The sequence below is a fragment of the Cetorhinus maximus genome, chromosome 1, assembly GCF_964194155.1.
Source record: "Cetorhinus maximus chromosome 1, sCetMax3.hap1.1, whole genome shotgun sequence".
NCBI classification, from domain to species: Eukaryota; Metazoa; Chordata; class Chondrichthyes; order Lamniformes; family Cetorhinidae; genus Cetorhinus; species Cetorhinus maximus.
In genome coordinates, this window is record NC_135879.1 from 3503168 (window position 1) to 3521655 (window position 18488).

At 44.2% G+C, this 18488-nt stretch overlaps 1 protein-coding gene across 1 annotated transcript in view; it reads left to right on the forward strand.

The window, feature by feature from the left end:
• Positions 1-9039, forward strand: part of LOC144696602 (MOB kinase activator 1B-like) — a 30496-nt gene extending 21457 nt beyond the window's left edge. Inside the window, exons 5-6 of the mRNA XM_078568138.1 lie at positions 6501-6664; positions 8503-9039. Of these exons, the coding sequence (XP_078424264.1) occupies positions 6501-6664; positions 8503-8580 (242 nt within the window). The 3' untranslated portion in view covers positions 8581-9039. The remainder of the gene's footprint in view (positions 1-6500; positions 6665-8502) is intronic.
• The last annotated feature ends 9449 nt before the right edge of the window (positions 9040-18488 follow it).

Consider the following 18488-nt stretch of genomic DNA (forward strand, 5'->3'; position numbering starts at 1 on the left):
TCAATCATTGAATATCTTCTCTGTTGTACATTCAGTTTCCGTGAAAAATACCCTATTGGTTTTCAATTCCAGCGTCATCTTCTTGTAACAGTACAGCCACAAAGCCTATGTCACTTGCGTCAACGGCCAACGTGAATTGCTTGGCATAATTGGGTACCAACACTGGTGTCGTAGTTAATACAGTTTTCAAACTATTGAATGACTTATGACATTCAAGTATCCATTGAAACTTCTTGTCCTTTTTTAATAGTTCAGTCAGTGGAGCAACCACTCAGCTAAAATTTGGTCCAAATTTCCGGTAAAACCCACACTGACCCAGAAATCTCAAAACTTCTCATTTTGTTGTAGGCGCTGGGAAATTCACAATAGCCTTGACTTTCGCATCTCTTGGAGCCACCTTACCATGTCCAATGGTATGGCCTAGATACGTAGTTCGCGCTTTTGCAAATTCACTTTTAGCCAACTTCATCACCAAATTAGCTTCTTGTAATTGAGTAAATAATTCTTCTCGATGCTAAATGACTCCCACGCCTGTCTGAAAACAATTAGATCATCAATAAAAACCACACAATTGCTCAGACCCACAATTACTTTGTTTGTCAGTCTTTGAAATGTTGCAGGTGCATTCTTCATACCAAATGGCATGACTTTAAACTGATATAGTCCACTTGGCTGATATCTCCTTTGTCCTCTCCAACAATGGTACCTGCCAATATCCTTTTAGCAAGTCAACCTTTGTGATAAATTTCGATTGTCCTACTTTCCCAATGCAACCCTCCAACTGTGGTATGGGATATGAATCCGCTTTTGTCACCACATTCACCTTTCGATAGTCCACTCACAGGTCAGGATTTTCCCCTCTGCCATTTGGGGGTGGAGGAATCAATTGAGGCCATTGACAGGCTAGTTAAAGTACTTAAAGACCTGCCCGGCCAAGCTTAAGGCTGGCGGGCAGGCCAGGAGCCCCAGCGGGCTCCAGATTATTCAAGAAACTTCATCCACTGGCGGGATAAAGTTTCATGTCCATTTTGTACAAAAATAATAAAGTTTATGTGTTCTTTATTAACATGTCCCATCTCATGTGACATTGTCGCATGAGGGGGACATGTTAATAACATTTTAATGTTTCTATTTTTAAAGTTTTGACCACTGTCACTAATCTCCCTGAGACAGGACTTTGCCTCAGGGAGCAGTGCGCACTTTGACAGATGGGGAATCCCTACCCGCCCCGCACCCCCGCCTAGGAAGCGCATAGTGCTTCCCATCGGGAATGCCGCTGGCCGGGCCTGAATTGGCCCGCCCACTTAAAATGGCGACGGGCCCCGTTTCAGTGGCGGGGGTCAGCTGCCCACCAGCTGCCAACCTGGTGGGGCCTGCCCGCCCATCGAGGGCTAAATTCTGCCCACAGTCTTTGTGTTCCATCCAGTTTCGGTACCAGTACGACTGGCAAACTCCAGTTACTGCAGCTAGACTCAATGATAGTATTTTGAAGCATGAAATCAATTTCATTTTGTACTTGTGATAACTTTGCTGGATTTGATCTATAAGGCTGTTGCCTCACTGAAGATGATATTTCTATACATACATCGTGTGAAGCTAAATATGTCTTTCCCAACTTATTTCCACAAATAGGTGACTGCAATAGCTTTTCCAAATCACTGACACTTGCTTGGAAGGTAACTCAATATTTCATTTAAATTTTCAAGCACCCCCTCGTTATCCAATTTGATTAGAGGAAAATCAATTTCAGAGTCCTGCCCTTCCATCTCTTTCTCATCATCCCCTTCACTAATACCTCTTTTTGTTCCTCTTCCCTGTCAAAGTACCTTTTAAGCTTATTTACATGACACGCCCTCTGCTTCTTTCTTCTATCTGGAGTTTTTATTAAATAATTTACTTCACTCAATTTCTTTTCAATCCTGTAAGGCCCACTAAATCTTGCATTTAATGATTCACCTAGTACTGGTAACAAAACTAACACTTTCTCTCCAGAAATAAAACTGCCAATTTTAGCCTTTTTATCTGCCTTCACTTTCAAATCTTGCTGTGATGTCTTTAAATGTTCCCCAGCCAACTCACATGCCCTGTTCAATCTTTACTTGAAATTTGATACATATTCCAGGAGAGTAGTTTCTGAATTTTGACCCACCAATTTCTCATGAATCAACTTCAGTGGTCCCCTTACCTCATGACCATAAACTAGTTCAAAAGGGATAAAACCGGTCGATGCATTAGGAGCGTCTCTAATAGCAAATAAGAAAAATGGAATTCCCATATCCCAATCCCGTGCATAATCACGACAGTGTGCTCTTATCATAGTTTTTAAAGTTTGGTGCCATCTTTCTAAAGCTCCTGCAGGTAACCCCAATTGTAACTTATCCACCAACTCTGTTAACTTACTTTTGGTTATTTTCTCCAACTCAATGAGAGTTATTTCCTCTACTCCCAGCAATTGCCATAGCCATCTTGCAGTCTCTCCAAAGCCATGCACTTTTGTCACAGAATTTGTCCAAAAACTTCAAAGGATTATGGTCGGTATAAACGATTGCTTCTGATGAATTGTTTGCAACATGAATTTCAAAATGCTGCAATGCTAACATCAAACTCAAAGTCTCTTTTTCGATCATTGAATATCTTCTCTGTTGTACATTCAGTTTCCGTGATAAATACCCTATCGGTTTTCAATTCCAGCGTCATCTTCTTGTAACGGTACAGCCCGAATGCCTATTGCACCAACTTGCACCAACGGCCAACTTGAATTGCTTGGCATAATTGGGTACTGCCAACACTGGTGTCGTTGTTAATACAGTTTTCAAACTATCGAATGACTTCTGACACTCCAGTGTCCATTGAAACTTCTTGTTCTTTTTTAATAGTTCAGTCAGTGAAGCAACTGCTCAGCTAAAATTTGGTCCAAATTTCCGGTAAAACCCACTCTGGCCCAGAAATCTCAAAACTTCTCATTTTGTTGTAGGCGCTGGGAAATTCACAATAGCCTTGACTTTCGCATCTCTTGGAGCCACCTTACCATGTCCAATGGTGTGGCCTAGATACGTAATTCGCGCTTTTGCAAATTCACTTTTAGCCAACTTCATCACCAAATTAGCTTCTTGTAATTGAGTAAATAATTCTTCTCGATGCTAAATGACTCCCACGCCTGTCTGAAAACAATTAGATCATCAATAAAAACCACACAATTGCTCAGACCCACAATTACTTTGTTTATCAGTCTTTGAAATGTCACAGGTGCATTCTTCATACCAAATGGCATGACTTTAAACTGATCTAGTCCACTTGGCGTTACAAAAGCTGATATCTCCTTTGCCCTCTCCAACAATGGTACCTGCCAATATCCTTTTAGCAAGTCAATCTTTGTGATAAATTTCGATTGTCCTACTTTCCCAATGCAACCCTCCAACTGTGGTAAGGGATATGAATCCTCTTTTGTCACCGCATTCACCTTTCGATGGTCCACACACAGGTCAGGATTTTCCCCTCGGCGATTTGGGGGCAGAGGAATCCCCGACGTCATCCCGGGCCATTTAAATTTTTAGGAAGGTGGGCGGCCAGAGAAATCAGCTGTCCGCCGGCCGTCCTGTCAATGGCCTATTGAGGCCATTGACAGGCTAGTTAAAGTACTTAAAGACCCTGCCCGGCCAAGCTTAAGGCTGGCGGGCAGGCCAGGAGCCCCAGTGGGCTCCAGATTATTCATGAAACTTCATCCACTGGTGGGATGAAGTTTCATGTCCATTTTGTAAAAAAATAATAAAGTTTATGTATTCTTTATTAACATGTCCCATCTCGTGTGACATTGTCGCATGAGGGGGACATGTTAATAACTTTGTAATGTTTCTATTTTTAAAGTTTTGACCACTGTCACTAATCTCCCTGAGATAGGACTTTGCCTCAGGGAGCAGTGCGCTCTTTCGCACGCATGCACGAAACAGCGCACTTTGACAGATGGGGAATCCCTCCACCCCCCCACCCCGCACAGGAAGCGCATAGTGCTTCCCGTCGGGAATGCCGCTGGGCGGGCCTTAATTGGCCCGCCTACTTAAAATGGCGGCGGGCCCCGTTACAGTGGCGGGGGTCAGCTGCCCACCCGCTGCCAACCTGGTGGGGCCCGCCCGCCCATCGAGGGCTAAATTCTGCCCACAGTCTTTGTGTTCCATCCAGTTTCGGTACCAGTACGACTGGCAAACTCCAGTTACTGCAGCTAGACTCAATGATATAATTTTGAAGCATGAAATCAATTTCTTTTTGTATTTGTGATAACTTTGCTGGATTTGATCTATAAGGCTGTTGCCTCACTGAAGATGATATTTCTATACACACATCGTGTGAAGCTAAATATGTCTTTCCCAACTTATTTCCACAAATAGGTGACTGCAATAGCTTTTCCAAATCACTGACACTTGCTTGGAAGGTAACTCAATATTTCATTTAAATTTTCAAGCACCCCCTCGTTATCCAATTTGATTAGAGGAAAATCAATTTCAGAGTCCTGCCCTTCTACCTCTTTCTCATCATCCATCATCACTAATACCTCTGCTTGTTCCTCTTCCCTGTCAAAGTACCTTTTGAGCATATTTACATGACACGCCCTCTGCTTTTTTCTTCTGTCTGGAGTTTTTATTAAATAATTTACTTCACTCAATTTCTTTTCAATCCTGTAAGGCCCACTAAATCTTGCATTTAATGATTCACCTAGTACTGGTAACAAAACTAACATTTTCTCTTCAGAAATAAAACTGCCAATTTTAGCCTTTTTATCTGCCTTCACTTTCAAATCTTGCTGTGATGTCTTTAAATGTTCCCCAGCCAACTCACATGCCCTGTTCAATCTTTACCTGAAATTTGATACATATTCCAGGAGAGTAGTTTCTGAATTTTGACCCACCAATTTCTCATGAATCAACATCAGTGGTCCCCTTACCTCATGACCATAAACTAGTTCAAAAGGGATAAAACCAGTCGATGCATTAGGAGTGTCTCTAATAGCAAATAAGAAAAATGGAATTCCCATATCCCAATCCTGTGCATAATCATGACAGTGTGCTCTTATCATAGTTTTTAAAGTTTGATGCCATCTTTCTAAAGCTCCTGCAGGTAACCCCAATTGTAACTTATCCACCAACTCTGTTAACTTACTTTTGGTTATTTTCTCCAACTCAATGAGAGTTATTTCCTCTACTCCCAGCAATTGCCAAAGCCATCTTGCAGTCTCTCCACTTCTAAAATACCTCACCGACTCCTGAATTCAAAGTGCCACTCGTACATGTAAGTTTTAAGATTCACCGATTCCTAACCAATCGAAGAATTAGAAATATAATTTATCCTGGAACAGCCCACAATTGTTATGGCCAATGTAGTTGGTAAAATGGAGTTATTTAAAAATCCTAGAGGGAAACTTTAAACAACTGTCATAACCTATAATTTTAAGTGATACGTTTGAGATGCGACTCTAAACTCAGGAATCAGACCACCAGTTCTCAAGGTTTTACATTAAACTAAATGAAACATTTTATTAATTACACAGGTTAAAATATGTACACATGGCTACAAATTACGACTATCATGACTTTTAACAAATTCCTAAACTAATCTCCATTAAGGCAACAGCAGCCCATAGACTTAGCCAAACACCAGGCAAAGCATTTTCACCTTACAAATTCAAAATGAGATTCTTTTCACTGTGGAGCCAGTTGGAGGCTTACAGCTGCCTTTTGACCTTACATTGCCTCTGCCCTGCACACCCGAAAACTACTGAAGTTATACCTACCAGCCCCATTGAATGTTAATTCTCATTGTATCAACAACCTCTTTGAACTTCACCTTTCAACAATGAAACCCCTTTCATAATACCAATCTTATTAGTAATATAAACATATTGCTTGGTAGCTGTTAGAAAGGCATCAATTTTCACCCCAGTTCTTGAATGCTCTAATCAAAAAATGCAAATGCATGCTATCTCTCTGTTTACATCTCAAACTAGCGCATATCAAAGCACCCAGACTAGCTGGCTTTAATCCAATTAAGACATACCCGCCTCTATTTTCAAAGAAAAATATTTTCCAAAATATTATATGCATCAATAGCTTCATGACACCGCGGCTCCACAGCCTATACCGAATCAGGGATATGTGTGTTCTGCATTAAAGGTGCTGCATAGCTGACGATTAAGAGAAAAGAGTGATGGGTACTTGTTTCACGAGCAGACTGTGGGTTAATGACTGTCAGCCGTGGCTCAATAGGAAGCAAATGGGGTTCGCTGTTTGTGGGAGCTTGCTGTGCACAAATTGGCTGCTGCATTTTCTACTTTACAACAGTGAAAACGCTTCAAAGTTACTTATTTGCCTGGTAAAGCACTTTGGGATGTGCTGAGGTTGTGAAAGACGCTACTGTAATGCAAATCTTACATTTTAACATCAAACCATGAAGTGCAGTAGAATTACAAGCCTTCTCTCTCTCGCTCTCTCTTTCTTTATCTCTCTTTCTAGGTGTTCCTTTCCCCAGGAATTTCATGTCGGTGGCAAAGACCATCCTGAAACGCCTGTTCCGAGTCTATGGCCATATTTACCATCAGCATTTTGATTCTGTGATCCAGCTACAGGAAGAGGCTCATCTGAACACCTCCTTCAAACATTTCATCTATTTTATTCAGGTACGGCCGATTGCTAAATTCCTGTAATAGCTTCTCAAATTCAAACCCAGAGACTCAGACAGGAACTGTCAGTCTTACTGTTGGAAAGTCCGAGTCTGTGCTAAATGATCTGCGAAGCAGCATTCCCTGGCAATTCCATAGTGGGATCCTCCCTACTCCACCAGCATCTGGTTATTTAAAATATTTTACATATTAATGGGCCATAATTTGCTGTGGGAGTGATTTTAATGGGATCCACCATTAGTTACACTTCTCCCTTGCATATTTAAGTCCTTAATTTTTCCATGGCAAATTGTCACAGTGAGGAAAATTGGGTATCTGGGACCTGATAACCAATTGGATTGAAAGGATTGTGAAATTGACAATGTAAGAAATGTGGAGAGGATGTTTCCTCTTCTAGGAGAATCTAGAACTAGGGGTCACTGTTTAAAAATAAGAGGTCACCCATTTAGCACAGAGATGAGGAGATTTTTTTTCTCTCAAAGGGTCGTGAATCTTTGGAACTCTCTTCCCCAAAAGGCAGTGGAAGCAGAGTCTTTGAATATTTTTAAGGCAGAGTTGGATCGATTCTTCATTAACAAGGGGGTGAAAGGTTATCAGGGGTAGGCGGGAATGTGGGGTTGAGGTTACATCCGGATCAGCCATGATCTTATTGAATGGCTGAGCAGGCTCGAGGGGCCGAGTGGCCTCATCCTGCTCCTAGTTGATATGTTTGTATGTAAGGACTGAGAATTAAAGTGTAAATTAGATTGAGTGAATTGAAACCTGGTCCAGAAAGAGAAACGAAGGGAAAGAAAGATTAGGAGAGAGAAAAGAGAGACAGAAAAGAAAAATTTTACTTTTTAAAAAAATTGCATTTTTAAATCTCCAACAACAATTCTTTAAGCATTGTTTCCCCAGAAATTGATATTCTTGTGATTGTCCTGATGAGAGCAAGACAAAAAGCTTCGACATAATGGGAAGAATTTTCCCCTGTCGGGGAGGGGTGGGCGGGGGATGTGCAGGAGTGGGCGCGAGCAGGCGCGCCTCTGATCGGCGCCCCCAATCGGGGGGCACGCCGCCATTTTACATGGGTGGGCCTCAGCGTGATGTCCGCGCGGAAGCGCTGTGCACGCTCTGTGCGGGCGACGGGGGAGGGGGAGATTCCCTCAGCCGGGAGAGCGCTCTTTCACGCTTGCTCACAAAAGAGCGCACTCATCTCCCTGAGGCTAAGTGCAGCCTCGGGGAGATGGGCGCCAAATTTAAAAAATGGTAAATGTACAAAAACAGCATTTCCCTGCCATGTCCCCTCACATGACACGGTCACACGAGTCGTGACGTGTCCATCACTTTAAATCAAACATTCGTTAAATTTTTAAAAAACCCTCGTGAAACCTCGTCCCGCCCGTGGATGAGGTTCGATGCTTTCTCTGAAGCCCGCCAGGGCTCCCGGCCTGCCCGCTAACCCTAAGGTTGGACGGGCAGGTCCATGAATGATGTTAATGATTTTGTCAATGGCCTCAATAGTCGGCGGGCGCGCAGCTGATTTGGCTGAAAATTGAAATGAGGCGGAGTGGCATCGGGAGTTCCGCCCGACATCATCCCGCGTCACTTTACACGTCGGCAAGTGGGCCCCGTCCCCTGCTCGCCAACCTAAAAATCCTGGCCAGTGTTTTTTTCAGCAACACTCAAGTTCTGTACTTCCAAACAACTATTAAGTCTATAAGCATCCATCATGTACAGAGACAGCACTGTGATGTGAGCCATTCTATTCTAGCATTACCTCTGCAAATTGTCACTAAACCAGGTATAAAAGCTCGATAACTGTACAACAATACACCTTCTCTTTCATATTTCAGGAGTTTAACCTCATAGACCGGAAGGAACTGGCTCCACTTCAGGAACTGATCGAAAAACTGACAGCAAAGGACAGATAGAAGCAAAACAGATAAGCGACTGAGAGAGAGAAGGATGCTTTACTTCTTCAATACAACCGACCCAGTGCTGGACTGGGATTTGCAAAGCGAACCCTGTGCCAGCGTTGGTCAAGTTTGAAGTCCTTTTCCGGAAGGCTTGAAACAGGATGATTCTAGGCTTTTCAGGTTTTCTTTAAGCAAGTCACCACATGCACAGACAGCTTTAGTTGTGGCGTGTAATTATGCTGCACACAATCCTCCCATGTCTGTAGGATGTAATTCATTGGCAACCCATTAGAAGCCACGTTACATTATCCAAGTGCCTGTGTTGAATCATGATCTTTACTTTTCTTCCTTTTCAACATTTTGATAAAGAATAAAATGAAATAATGCTCTAGACTGACGCTTAACTCGGGAAGGAAGCCATTGATTATAAAAACTGTTCTATTTTATATATGTTTCATAAATTCCTCACTGAAAGACCCTGTTATCTCTTGAGTTTTTCGCAACAAACCCTTTGCACGTGCGCCAGAGATGCTGATAGCTTTCGTGGTATTGATGCTGTTGTAGCTTTATCCACAGCGATTGAGAATTTATAGTTACTCGGAAAGAGGCGTCAAGTTAAACAGCTCATCGGAGCACATTGGCGATGAGTGCGACCATTTACACACACAAATCTTTGATGGTGCTAGGGCAATTTGATAAAGCTGTTAAAGAAAGCACATGGGGTCTTTGGGATTCATAAACAGGAGCATTAAGTACAAAAGCAAGGAAATTATGGTGAAGCCATTATAAATGACTGATCAGGCTTCAACTGGACTATTGTGTCCAATTCTGAGCATCACACATTAGACCACAAGAGGCCTTTGGGAGGGTATGGAAGAGGATTTACTTGAATTGTACCGGGGTGAGGGGCTTCAGTTATGTGGAGAGACTGGAGAAGCTGGGATTGTTCTCCTTAGAGCAGAGAAGGTTAAGGGGGAGATTTAATAGAGGTGTTCAAAATTATGAGTAATTTAGTTAGAGTAAATAAGGAGAAAATGTTTCCACTGGTAGGAGGACTGGCACGATAACTAGAGGACACAAATTTGAAGTAATTGGCAGAAAAAAACAGAGGGGAGGTGATTTGTTTTTTTACTCAGTCAGCCGTGGTGATCAGGAACACACTGCATGAAAAGTGGCAGAATCAGATTCAATTTGCATGGTAACACCATCACCTGCAAGTTCCCCCCCAAGTCACACACCATCCTGACTTGGAAATATATCCCCATTTCCTCACTGAATCTGGGTCAAAGCAGACTTATGGGGAAAGAGCAGGGGAGTGGGGCAAATTGGACAGCTCTTTCAAAGAGCCAGCACAGGCACGATGGGCCGAATGGCCTCCTGCTCTGTAAGATTCTATGAATCTGATACTGTATCATGGTATCATCATAGTGGACAGTGTGGAGATCGCTGGCAAAGAGAAAGGTAACAAAGCTCTGGTCAGAAGAGAATGAACATGAATTCTACTTCCAGAGTACAGTTACCAACTTACAAAGATCAGCTGGTCCATGGAGCCTCCCCCACACCTCGTGATGGCCAGTGCATCATGACCAGGCACTTCCTTACCCACCAACAAATCACTACACCTCCCCCTGCCCCAGCCCTTGGCAGCGGTCTGATCTCCAGAGGGGAGGCACATGAAAACAAAGACAAACCCCAGGGCCAATCAGGGAAAACATATCCTAGAAAATTCCACCTCCGCCTCATAGGAGATCGAAACCAACCCAGGAGGTGACACAGACCATGTTCTAGCTCAAAAGTCTCTGTAGCCTCCTCCAGCCTAACCACCACCAGCCCTACCACCATCAGATCTGGCGTTCCTCCAATTCTGGCTTCTTGTGCACCCTCGAATTTCCTATCTTTGTCATTGGCGGCCGTGCCTTCAGCTATCTGGGCCCCATGCCTTGGAATTCCTTCCCTAAACCTCTCCACCTCTCTCTCTCTCTCTCTCTCTCTCCTCCTTTAACTCCCTGTTGGTCATGTCTCCTTTAGGGATTCAATGTCAAATACTGTTTGGAATTGGTCCTGTGTAGTCCCGTGGGATCTTTGACGACATTAAATGTTCTATAGAAATGCACGTTGTCACCAAATTTGGTAGGGTTGTTATGAGGTTTTCATTGACATTGGAATCCATGACGATCCTTGATAACATTCCACGCTGCTGATTCTAGTGGACTTTGATTTTTGTTACACACGGACTTTTACAAAATATTTTTCTAGCTACTCAGAGCGTGAGCTCTGTTCCTATGTTTTGTCGGAGACCTGAAGCATGTCCCTTGTCCTATGTCCCACATTGAGACTTGGGTGTTGAACTATCTGGCTAGCCAGTGGCTCAGGCCTGTCACAAGTGACCCCACAACCAACGGGTCAGGTCTAAGACAAAAACAGAATTACCTGGAAAAACTCAGCAGGTCTGGCAGCATCGGTGGAGAAGAAATCAGTCAACGTTTCGAGTCTTCATGACCCTTCGGCAGAACTGAAGCATAGTTAGGAGAAAGATGAAATATAAGCTGGTTTAAGGTGGGTGGGGGGGGCGGGGGGGAGAGAGAGAAGTTGAGGGTGGGGTGATTGTGGAGATAAGCAAGCAGTGATAGGAGCAGATAATCAAAAGATGTTACAGACAAAAGGATCAAAGAGGTGTTGAAGGTGGTGATATTGTCTAAGAAAGGTGCTAATTAAGAATGGAAGACAGGATACTCAAGGTACAGCTCTAGTGGGGGTGGGGTGGAAAGACTAACAAAGTTTTAGTTTTAGATTTAAAAATAATGGAAATAGGTGGGAAAAGAAGAATCTATATAAATTATTGGGAAAAAAAGGGAGGGGGGAGAAACGGGGTGGGGATGGGGTTGGGGGAGGGGGGGGGGGGTGGGTGGAGTTTAAGATCTAAAGTTGTTGAATTCAATATTCAGCCCGGAAGGCTGTAAAGTGCCTAGACGGAAGATGAGGTGCTGTTCCTCCAGTTTGCGTTGGGCTTCACTGGAACAATGCAGCAAGCCAAGGACGGACATGTGGGCAAGAGAACAGGGTGGAGTGTTAAAATGGCAAGCGACAGGGAGGTTTGGGTCATTCTTGCGGACAGACCGCAGGTGTTCTGCAAAGCGGTCGCCCAGTTTGCGTTTAGTCTCTCCAATGTAGAGGAGACTGCATTGGGAGCAACGAATGCAGTAGACTAAGTTAGGGGAAATGCAAGTGAAATGCTGCTTCACTTGAAAGGAGTGTTTGGGCCCTTGGACGGTGAGGAGAGAGGAGGTGAAGGGGCAGGTGTTGCATCTTCTGCGTGGGCATGGGGAGGTGCCATAGGTGGGGGTTGAGGAGTAGGGGGTGATGGAGGAGTGGACCAGGGTGTCCTGGAGGGAACGATCCCTACGGAATGCCGTCAGGGGGGGGGAAAGGGAAGATGTGTTTGGTGGTGGCATCATGCTGGAGTTGGCGGAAATGGCGGAGGATGATCCTTTGAATGCGGAGGCTGGTGGGGTGATAAGTGAGGACAAGGGGGACCCTATCATGTTTCTGGGAAGGAGGAGAAGGCGTGAGGGAGGATGCGCAGGATATGGGCCGGATACGGTTGAGGGCCCTGTCAGGTCTAAGCTCTGCAGTCCTGCCACATCCAGTCACGAACGGTGGTGGACAATTAAACAACTCACTGGAGGAGGAGGTGTCACAAATACCCCCATCCTCAATGATGAGGGGGGTCCAGCACATCAGTGCAAAAGATAAGGCTGAAGCATTCACAACAATCTTCAACCAGGCGTGTCGAGTGGATGATCCACCTCAACCTCCTCCAGAGGCCCCCAGTATCACTGATGCCAGTCTTCAGCCAGTTCAATTCACTCCACATGATGTCAAGAAACGGCTGAAGGCACTGGATACTGCAAAGTCTACGGTCACTGACAACATTCCGGCAACAGTACTGAAGACTTGAGCTCCAGAGCTTACCTCACCCCTAGCCAAGCTGTTTCAGTACAGCTACAACACTAGTAACTACCCGGCTATTTGGAAAATTACCCAGATATGTCTTGTACACAAAAAGGACAAATCCAATCCAGCCAATTACTGTCCCATGAGACTACTCTCCATCATCGGTAAACTGATGGAAGGGGTCATCAACAGTGCTATCAAGCAGCACTTACTAGGCAATAACCTGCTCACTGACACTCAGTTTGGGTTCCACCAGGCCCACTCAGCTCCTGACCTCATTACAGCCTTGGTTCAAACATGGACAAAGGAGCTGAACTCCAGAAGTGAGGTGAGAGTGACTGCCCTTGACATCAAGGCAGCATTTGACAGAGTGTAGCATCAAGGAGCCCTAGCAAAACTGGGGTCAGTGGGAATCAGGATGAAAACTCTCTGCTGGTTGGAGTCATACCTAGCACAAAGAAAGATGGTTGTGGTTGTTGGAAGTCAATCATCTCAGTTTCAGAACATCACTACAGGAGTTCCTCAGGGTAGTGTCCTCGGCCCAACCATCTTCAGCTGCTTCATCAATGACCTTCCTTCCATCATAAGGTCAGAAGGGGGGATGTTCGCTGATGATTGCACAATGTTCAGCACCATTCACGACTCCTCAGATACTGAAGCAGTCTATGTCCAAATGCAGCAAAACCTGGACAATATCCAGGCTTGGGCTGAGAAGTGGCAAGTAACATTCACGCCACACAAGTGCTGGGCAATGACCATCTCCAACAAGAGAGAATCTAACCACCACCCATTTAGATTCAATGGCATTATCATCGCTGAATCCACCACCATGAATATCCTGGGGGTTACCATTGACCAGAAACTGAACTGGACTAGCCATATAAATACTGTGGCTACAAGAGCAGGTCAGAGGCTGGGAATCCTGCAGTGAGTAGCTAACCTCCTGACTCCCCAAAGCCTGTCTACCATCTACAAGGCATAAGTCAGGAGTGTGATGGAACATTCCACATTTGCTTGGATGAATGCAGCTCCAACAACACTCAAGAAGCTTGACTCTATCCAGGACAAAGCAGCCCACTTGATTGGCACCACATCCACAAACATTCACTCCCTCCACCACCGACGCACAGTAGCAGCAGTGTGTGTACCATCTACAAGATGAACTGCAGGAATTCACCAAGGCTTCTTCGACAGCCCCTTCCAAACCCTTGACCACTACCATCTAGAAGGACAAGGGCAGCAGATAGATGGACACATCACCACCTGGAAGTTCCCCTCCAAACCACTCACTATCCTGACCTGGTAATATATCATCGTTTCTCCACTGTCGCTGAATTAAAATCCTGGAACTTCCTCCCTAATGTTACAACTGGGATTGGAGAAGTGCACAAAATATCAAGCCCCACTACTCCACAGGCTGTACTATTAATTTAAATGTTTAATTTTCTCACTGAAATGGCCAATTGTGTACCTATACCTCTAGTACCCAGGAGAAAAGAGGCTCTGACCAGGCTTCTTTCAAAAACTCAGAATGATTAATTTATTTTAAAACGAGATTACTTTTAAAAAGTTGCAAGTTCTGGTTAACACACAATTGTAATCGGGAAGTATGACTATCTATCTCTTAGTAAAGAATTCCCCCCCAGCACTCACACAGACACACACACATACATAGACAAACAAAGGACAAACAGGTAGAGTCTCTATGCAGAGATGGGCTTTGGAGGATAGGCGTTATAAATTAAAGGATAAAGTCCACAGGGTCTTGCCATTGTCGGCCTGGATTTCCCTCGTGTGAAGACGGCTGCTGGTCCAGGTGAATATCTGGACGTTGTCACCACTGGTCTCAGCTTTGTAGGTCCAAGTGCTGACTAGTTACATTCGGGTTAGGGTTCTCAGGCTGCAGGTTGCTAGGTAGAGAGAGGGAGCCAGCCAAGGTAGCCTCCTCTCCTCAGCTTGTTCTCCAACAAGACTGCCTTCCAAACAATCAGGTTCACAACTTAAGTCTTTTCCCCTCTCCCTCTCCCATCTGATTGCCTTTTTGTCTCCCAGCTTTTCATTAATTAAAAGGCTTTGCAGTTCAACACAAACAAACAACTCCTTCTCACGTACCACATAGGTCAGGTGATTTCTTCGAAGAGGCCTGCTTGTTTATAGTTCCGAGGCGAACTTATGACATTTTAAAAACAAATCCCAGGTTAGCATCCAGATGAACAGATCGTGCCATGTCCTTCCATTTGTAAAAGATAACTTCAGTCTTGTGAGATATGATTCTAACACTAACAGCACTGTGGGTGTGCCTACACCACAGGGATTGCCGTGGTTCAAGAAGCCAGCTCACCACCACCGTCTCAAGGGCAATTGGGGATGGGATTAAAATGAGCGGCTAGTTCCTTTTCCATCCTTTTCTGGCTGGCACAGACATGAGGGGTTGAATGGCCTCTTTCTGCACCGTAACCTCTCTATGGTTGTATAGGCTGAACGTTCCCCCATCGGGGGGGTGGGGGGGGGTCTTGTACGGAAGCAGGCGGGAGCGAGCACGAACCTGATTGGTGCCCCCGATCGGGTGAGTGCCACCATTTTATGCGGGTTGGCCAATTAAGGCCCCACCCAGCGTGACGCTCTCCGGGAAGCGCTGAGCGCTCCCTGTGCGGGTGGGGGTGGGGGTGGGGGTGTGTTTCCCTGAGTCGAGGCCTGCGCTCTTACGTGCATGTGCGGACCACAGAGGTGCCTCAGGGAGGTTTGTTTTAAGTTTTAAACATCAAAATAAAGAAATTGAAAACTTTTAAGATGTCCCCTCATGTGACAGTGTCACATGAGCTGGGACATGTCAGTGAATTTTTAAAAACAGTTTTATTGAATTTTTAAACACTTCATGAAACCTCATCCCACCCGTGGACAAAGTTTCATGAAAAATGTGAAGGCCGCCTGGTCTCTTCGCCTGCCCCCACCGCCAACCTTAAGGCTGGTCCGACTCGGCTGCGCTCCCGCCAAACTGAAAACCTAAATGACGTGTGGTGACGCCCGATATCACCGCGTGTCGGCGAACGGGCCCCGCCCCCACTCACCAACCGGAAACTTCTCCCCTATATCCAGTTCTAAATGCTGTCCTAGCCAGTAATGCCCACATCCCATAAATTAATGGAAAAAAAAACCCCTCCGGAGCAGATCTGAGGGGAAATGCTGTCCGATTGTAAAGATTTTATTTTCTCCGTACAACCTTGCTTTGCAAGATTTTCTTCGAAAAAACTGTTTCTCTGGCAAGGCTTCCATAAGCAAACAGTTCTGCCTGAACTGCAGGAGAAAATGGCAGCGTTTAGCTGACTCAGTGTTTCGATTAGTTAAACAAATTTGCAAGTTAATGTGCCTGGAGCTCCAGGTAGATTTTACATAGTTCAATATGGGACTAACTAATCACCTCATGAAGCAAGCTAAACATTAAGGAAACAAAGACTTGCATTTCTATAGCACCTTTCACAGCCTAAGGGCAACCATTATTGCTTTACAGACAATGAAGTGCTTCTGAAGTCTAGTCTCACTGTAATGTAGGAAACGCAGCAGCAGATTTGTGCACAGCAAGATCCCAGAATCAGCACTGTGATAATGACCTAATAATCTGTTTCAGTGATGTTGATTGAGGAATAAATATTGGGCAGAATTCTTCCGTCGGCGAGCTGGGGTCGGGGCCCGCTCGCCGACGGGAAAATGACACAGGCGGGATGATGTCGGGAGGAACCCCTGATGTCATCCCGCCCCATTTAAATATTCAGGAAGGCGTGGGGGGGGGACAGCGCGATCAGCTGCAGTTTAATGTTTCATCTGAAAGACAGCACCTCCAACAGTGTAACACTCCCTCAGTACTGCACCTCCAACAGTGCACATGCAAACAGACATACAAACATGCGAGTTAGGAGCAGGAGTAGGCCACTCGGCCCTTTGAGCCTGCTCCACCATTCAATAAGATCATGGCTGATCTGACTGTAACCTCCCGCAAACCCCTGGTAACCGTTAACCCCCTTGTTTATCAAGAATCCATCTACATCTGCCTTGAAAATATTCAAAGACTCTGCATCCACTGCCTTTTGAGGAAGCGAGTTCCATAGATTTACCACCCTCTAAGAGAAAAAATTTCTTCTCATCTCTGTCTTAAATGGGCGACCCCTTATTTTTAAACAGTGACCTCCTAGTTCTAGATTCTCCCACAAGAGGAAACATCCTCTCCACATCCACCCTGTCAAGACCCCTCAGGATCTTATATGTTTCAATCAAGTCGCCTCTTACTCTTCTAAACTCCAGCGGATACAAGCCTAGTATGTCCAATCTTTCCTCATAAAACAACCTGTCCATTCCAGGTATTAGTCTAGTAAACCTTCTCTGAACTGCTTCTAACGCATTTACATCCTCCCTTAAATAAGGAGGCCAGTGCTGTACACAATACTCCAAATGTTGTCTCACCAGTGTCCTCTACAACTGAAGCATAACCTCCCTACTTTTACATTCAACTTCCCTCACAATAAATGATAACATTCTATTAGCTTTCCTAATTACTTTCTGTACCTGCATACTAACCTTTTGTGATTCATGCACTAAGACCCTCAGGTCCGTCTGAATCTCAGAGCTCTGCAATCTCTCACCATTTAGATAACATGTTTCTTTTTTATTCTTCCTGCCAAAATGGACAATTTCATATTTTCCTAGGTTATACTCCATTTGCTAGGTCTTTGCCCACTCACTTTACCTATTTATGTTTCTTTGTAGCCTCCTTATGTCCTCTTCACAACTTACTTTCCTAACTATCTTTGTGTCATCAGCAAATTTAGCAACCGTACCATCTGTCCCTTCATCCAAGTCATTTATGTAAATTGTAAAAAGTTGAGGTCCCTGTGACACACCACTCACCACATTCTGCCAACCAGAAAAAGACCAATTTATGTCTACCCTCTGTTTCCTGTTAGCTAGCCAAATCCATGCCTGTTACCCCAACACCATGAGCTTTTATTTTTTGCAATAACCTCTGATGTGGCACCTTATCAAATGCCTTCTGGAAATTTAAGTCCAGTGCATCCACTGGTTCCCCTTTATCCACAGCACATGTTACTCCTTCAAAGAACTCCAATAAATTGGCTAAACATGATTTCCCTTTCACAAAACCATGTTGACTCTGCCTGATTGCCATGAATTTTTTTTCACAGTGCCCTGTTATAACGTCTTTAATAATAGCTTCTAATATTTTCACTATGACAGATGTTAAGCTAACTGGCCTGTAGTTTCCTGCTTTTTGTCTCTCTCCCTTTTTGAGTGAAGGAGTTACATTTACTATTTTCCAATCTAATGGCACCTTCCCTGAGTTCAGGGAATTTTGGAAAATTAAAACCAACGTATCAACTATCTCACTAGCTACTTCTTTTATGACCCTAAGATGAAGTCTAACAGGACCCAGGGAGTTCTCAGCCCGCAGCTCCAGCGATTTGCTAAGTACCACTTCCCTGATGATTGTAATTTTCCTGATTTCCTCCCTTCCTCCCATTTCCTGATTTACAGCTATTTCTGGGATGTTACTTGTATCCTGTATAGTGAAGACCGAAAATATCCATTCAATTCATCTGCCATCTCCTTATTTTCCATTATTAATTCCCCGGACTCACTCTCTATAGGACCAACGCTCACTTTGTTAACTCTTTTCTTATTTAAATATCTATAGAAACTCTTACTATCCGTCTTTATATTACTAGCTGGCTTTCTCCCATATTCTAATTTTTTACTCCTTAATAATTTTTAAAAAAATCTTTGCTGTCCTTTATATTCTGTCCAATCTTCTGAACTGCCACCTGTTTTTGCACAATTATATGCTTTTTCTTTAAATTTGATACTGTCTTTAACTTTTTTAGTTATAACCACGGACGGTGGGTCCTCCCCTTGGAATTTTTTTCCCGCATTGGAATGTACCTATTCCGTGTATTCCGAAATAT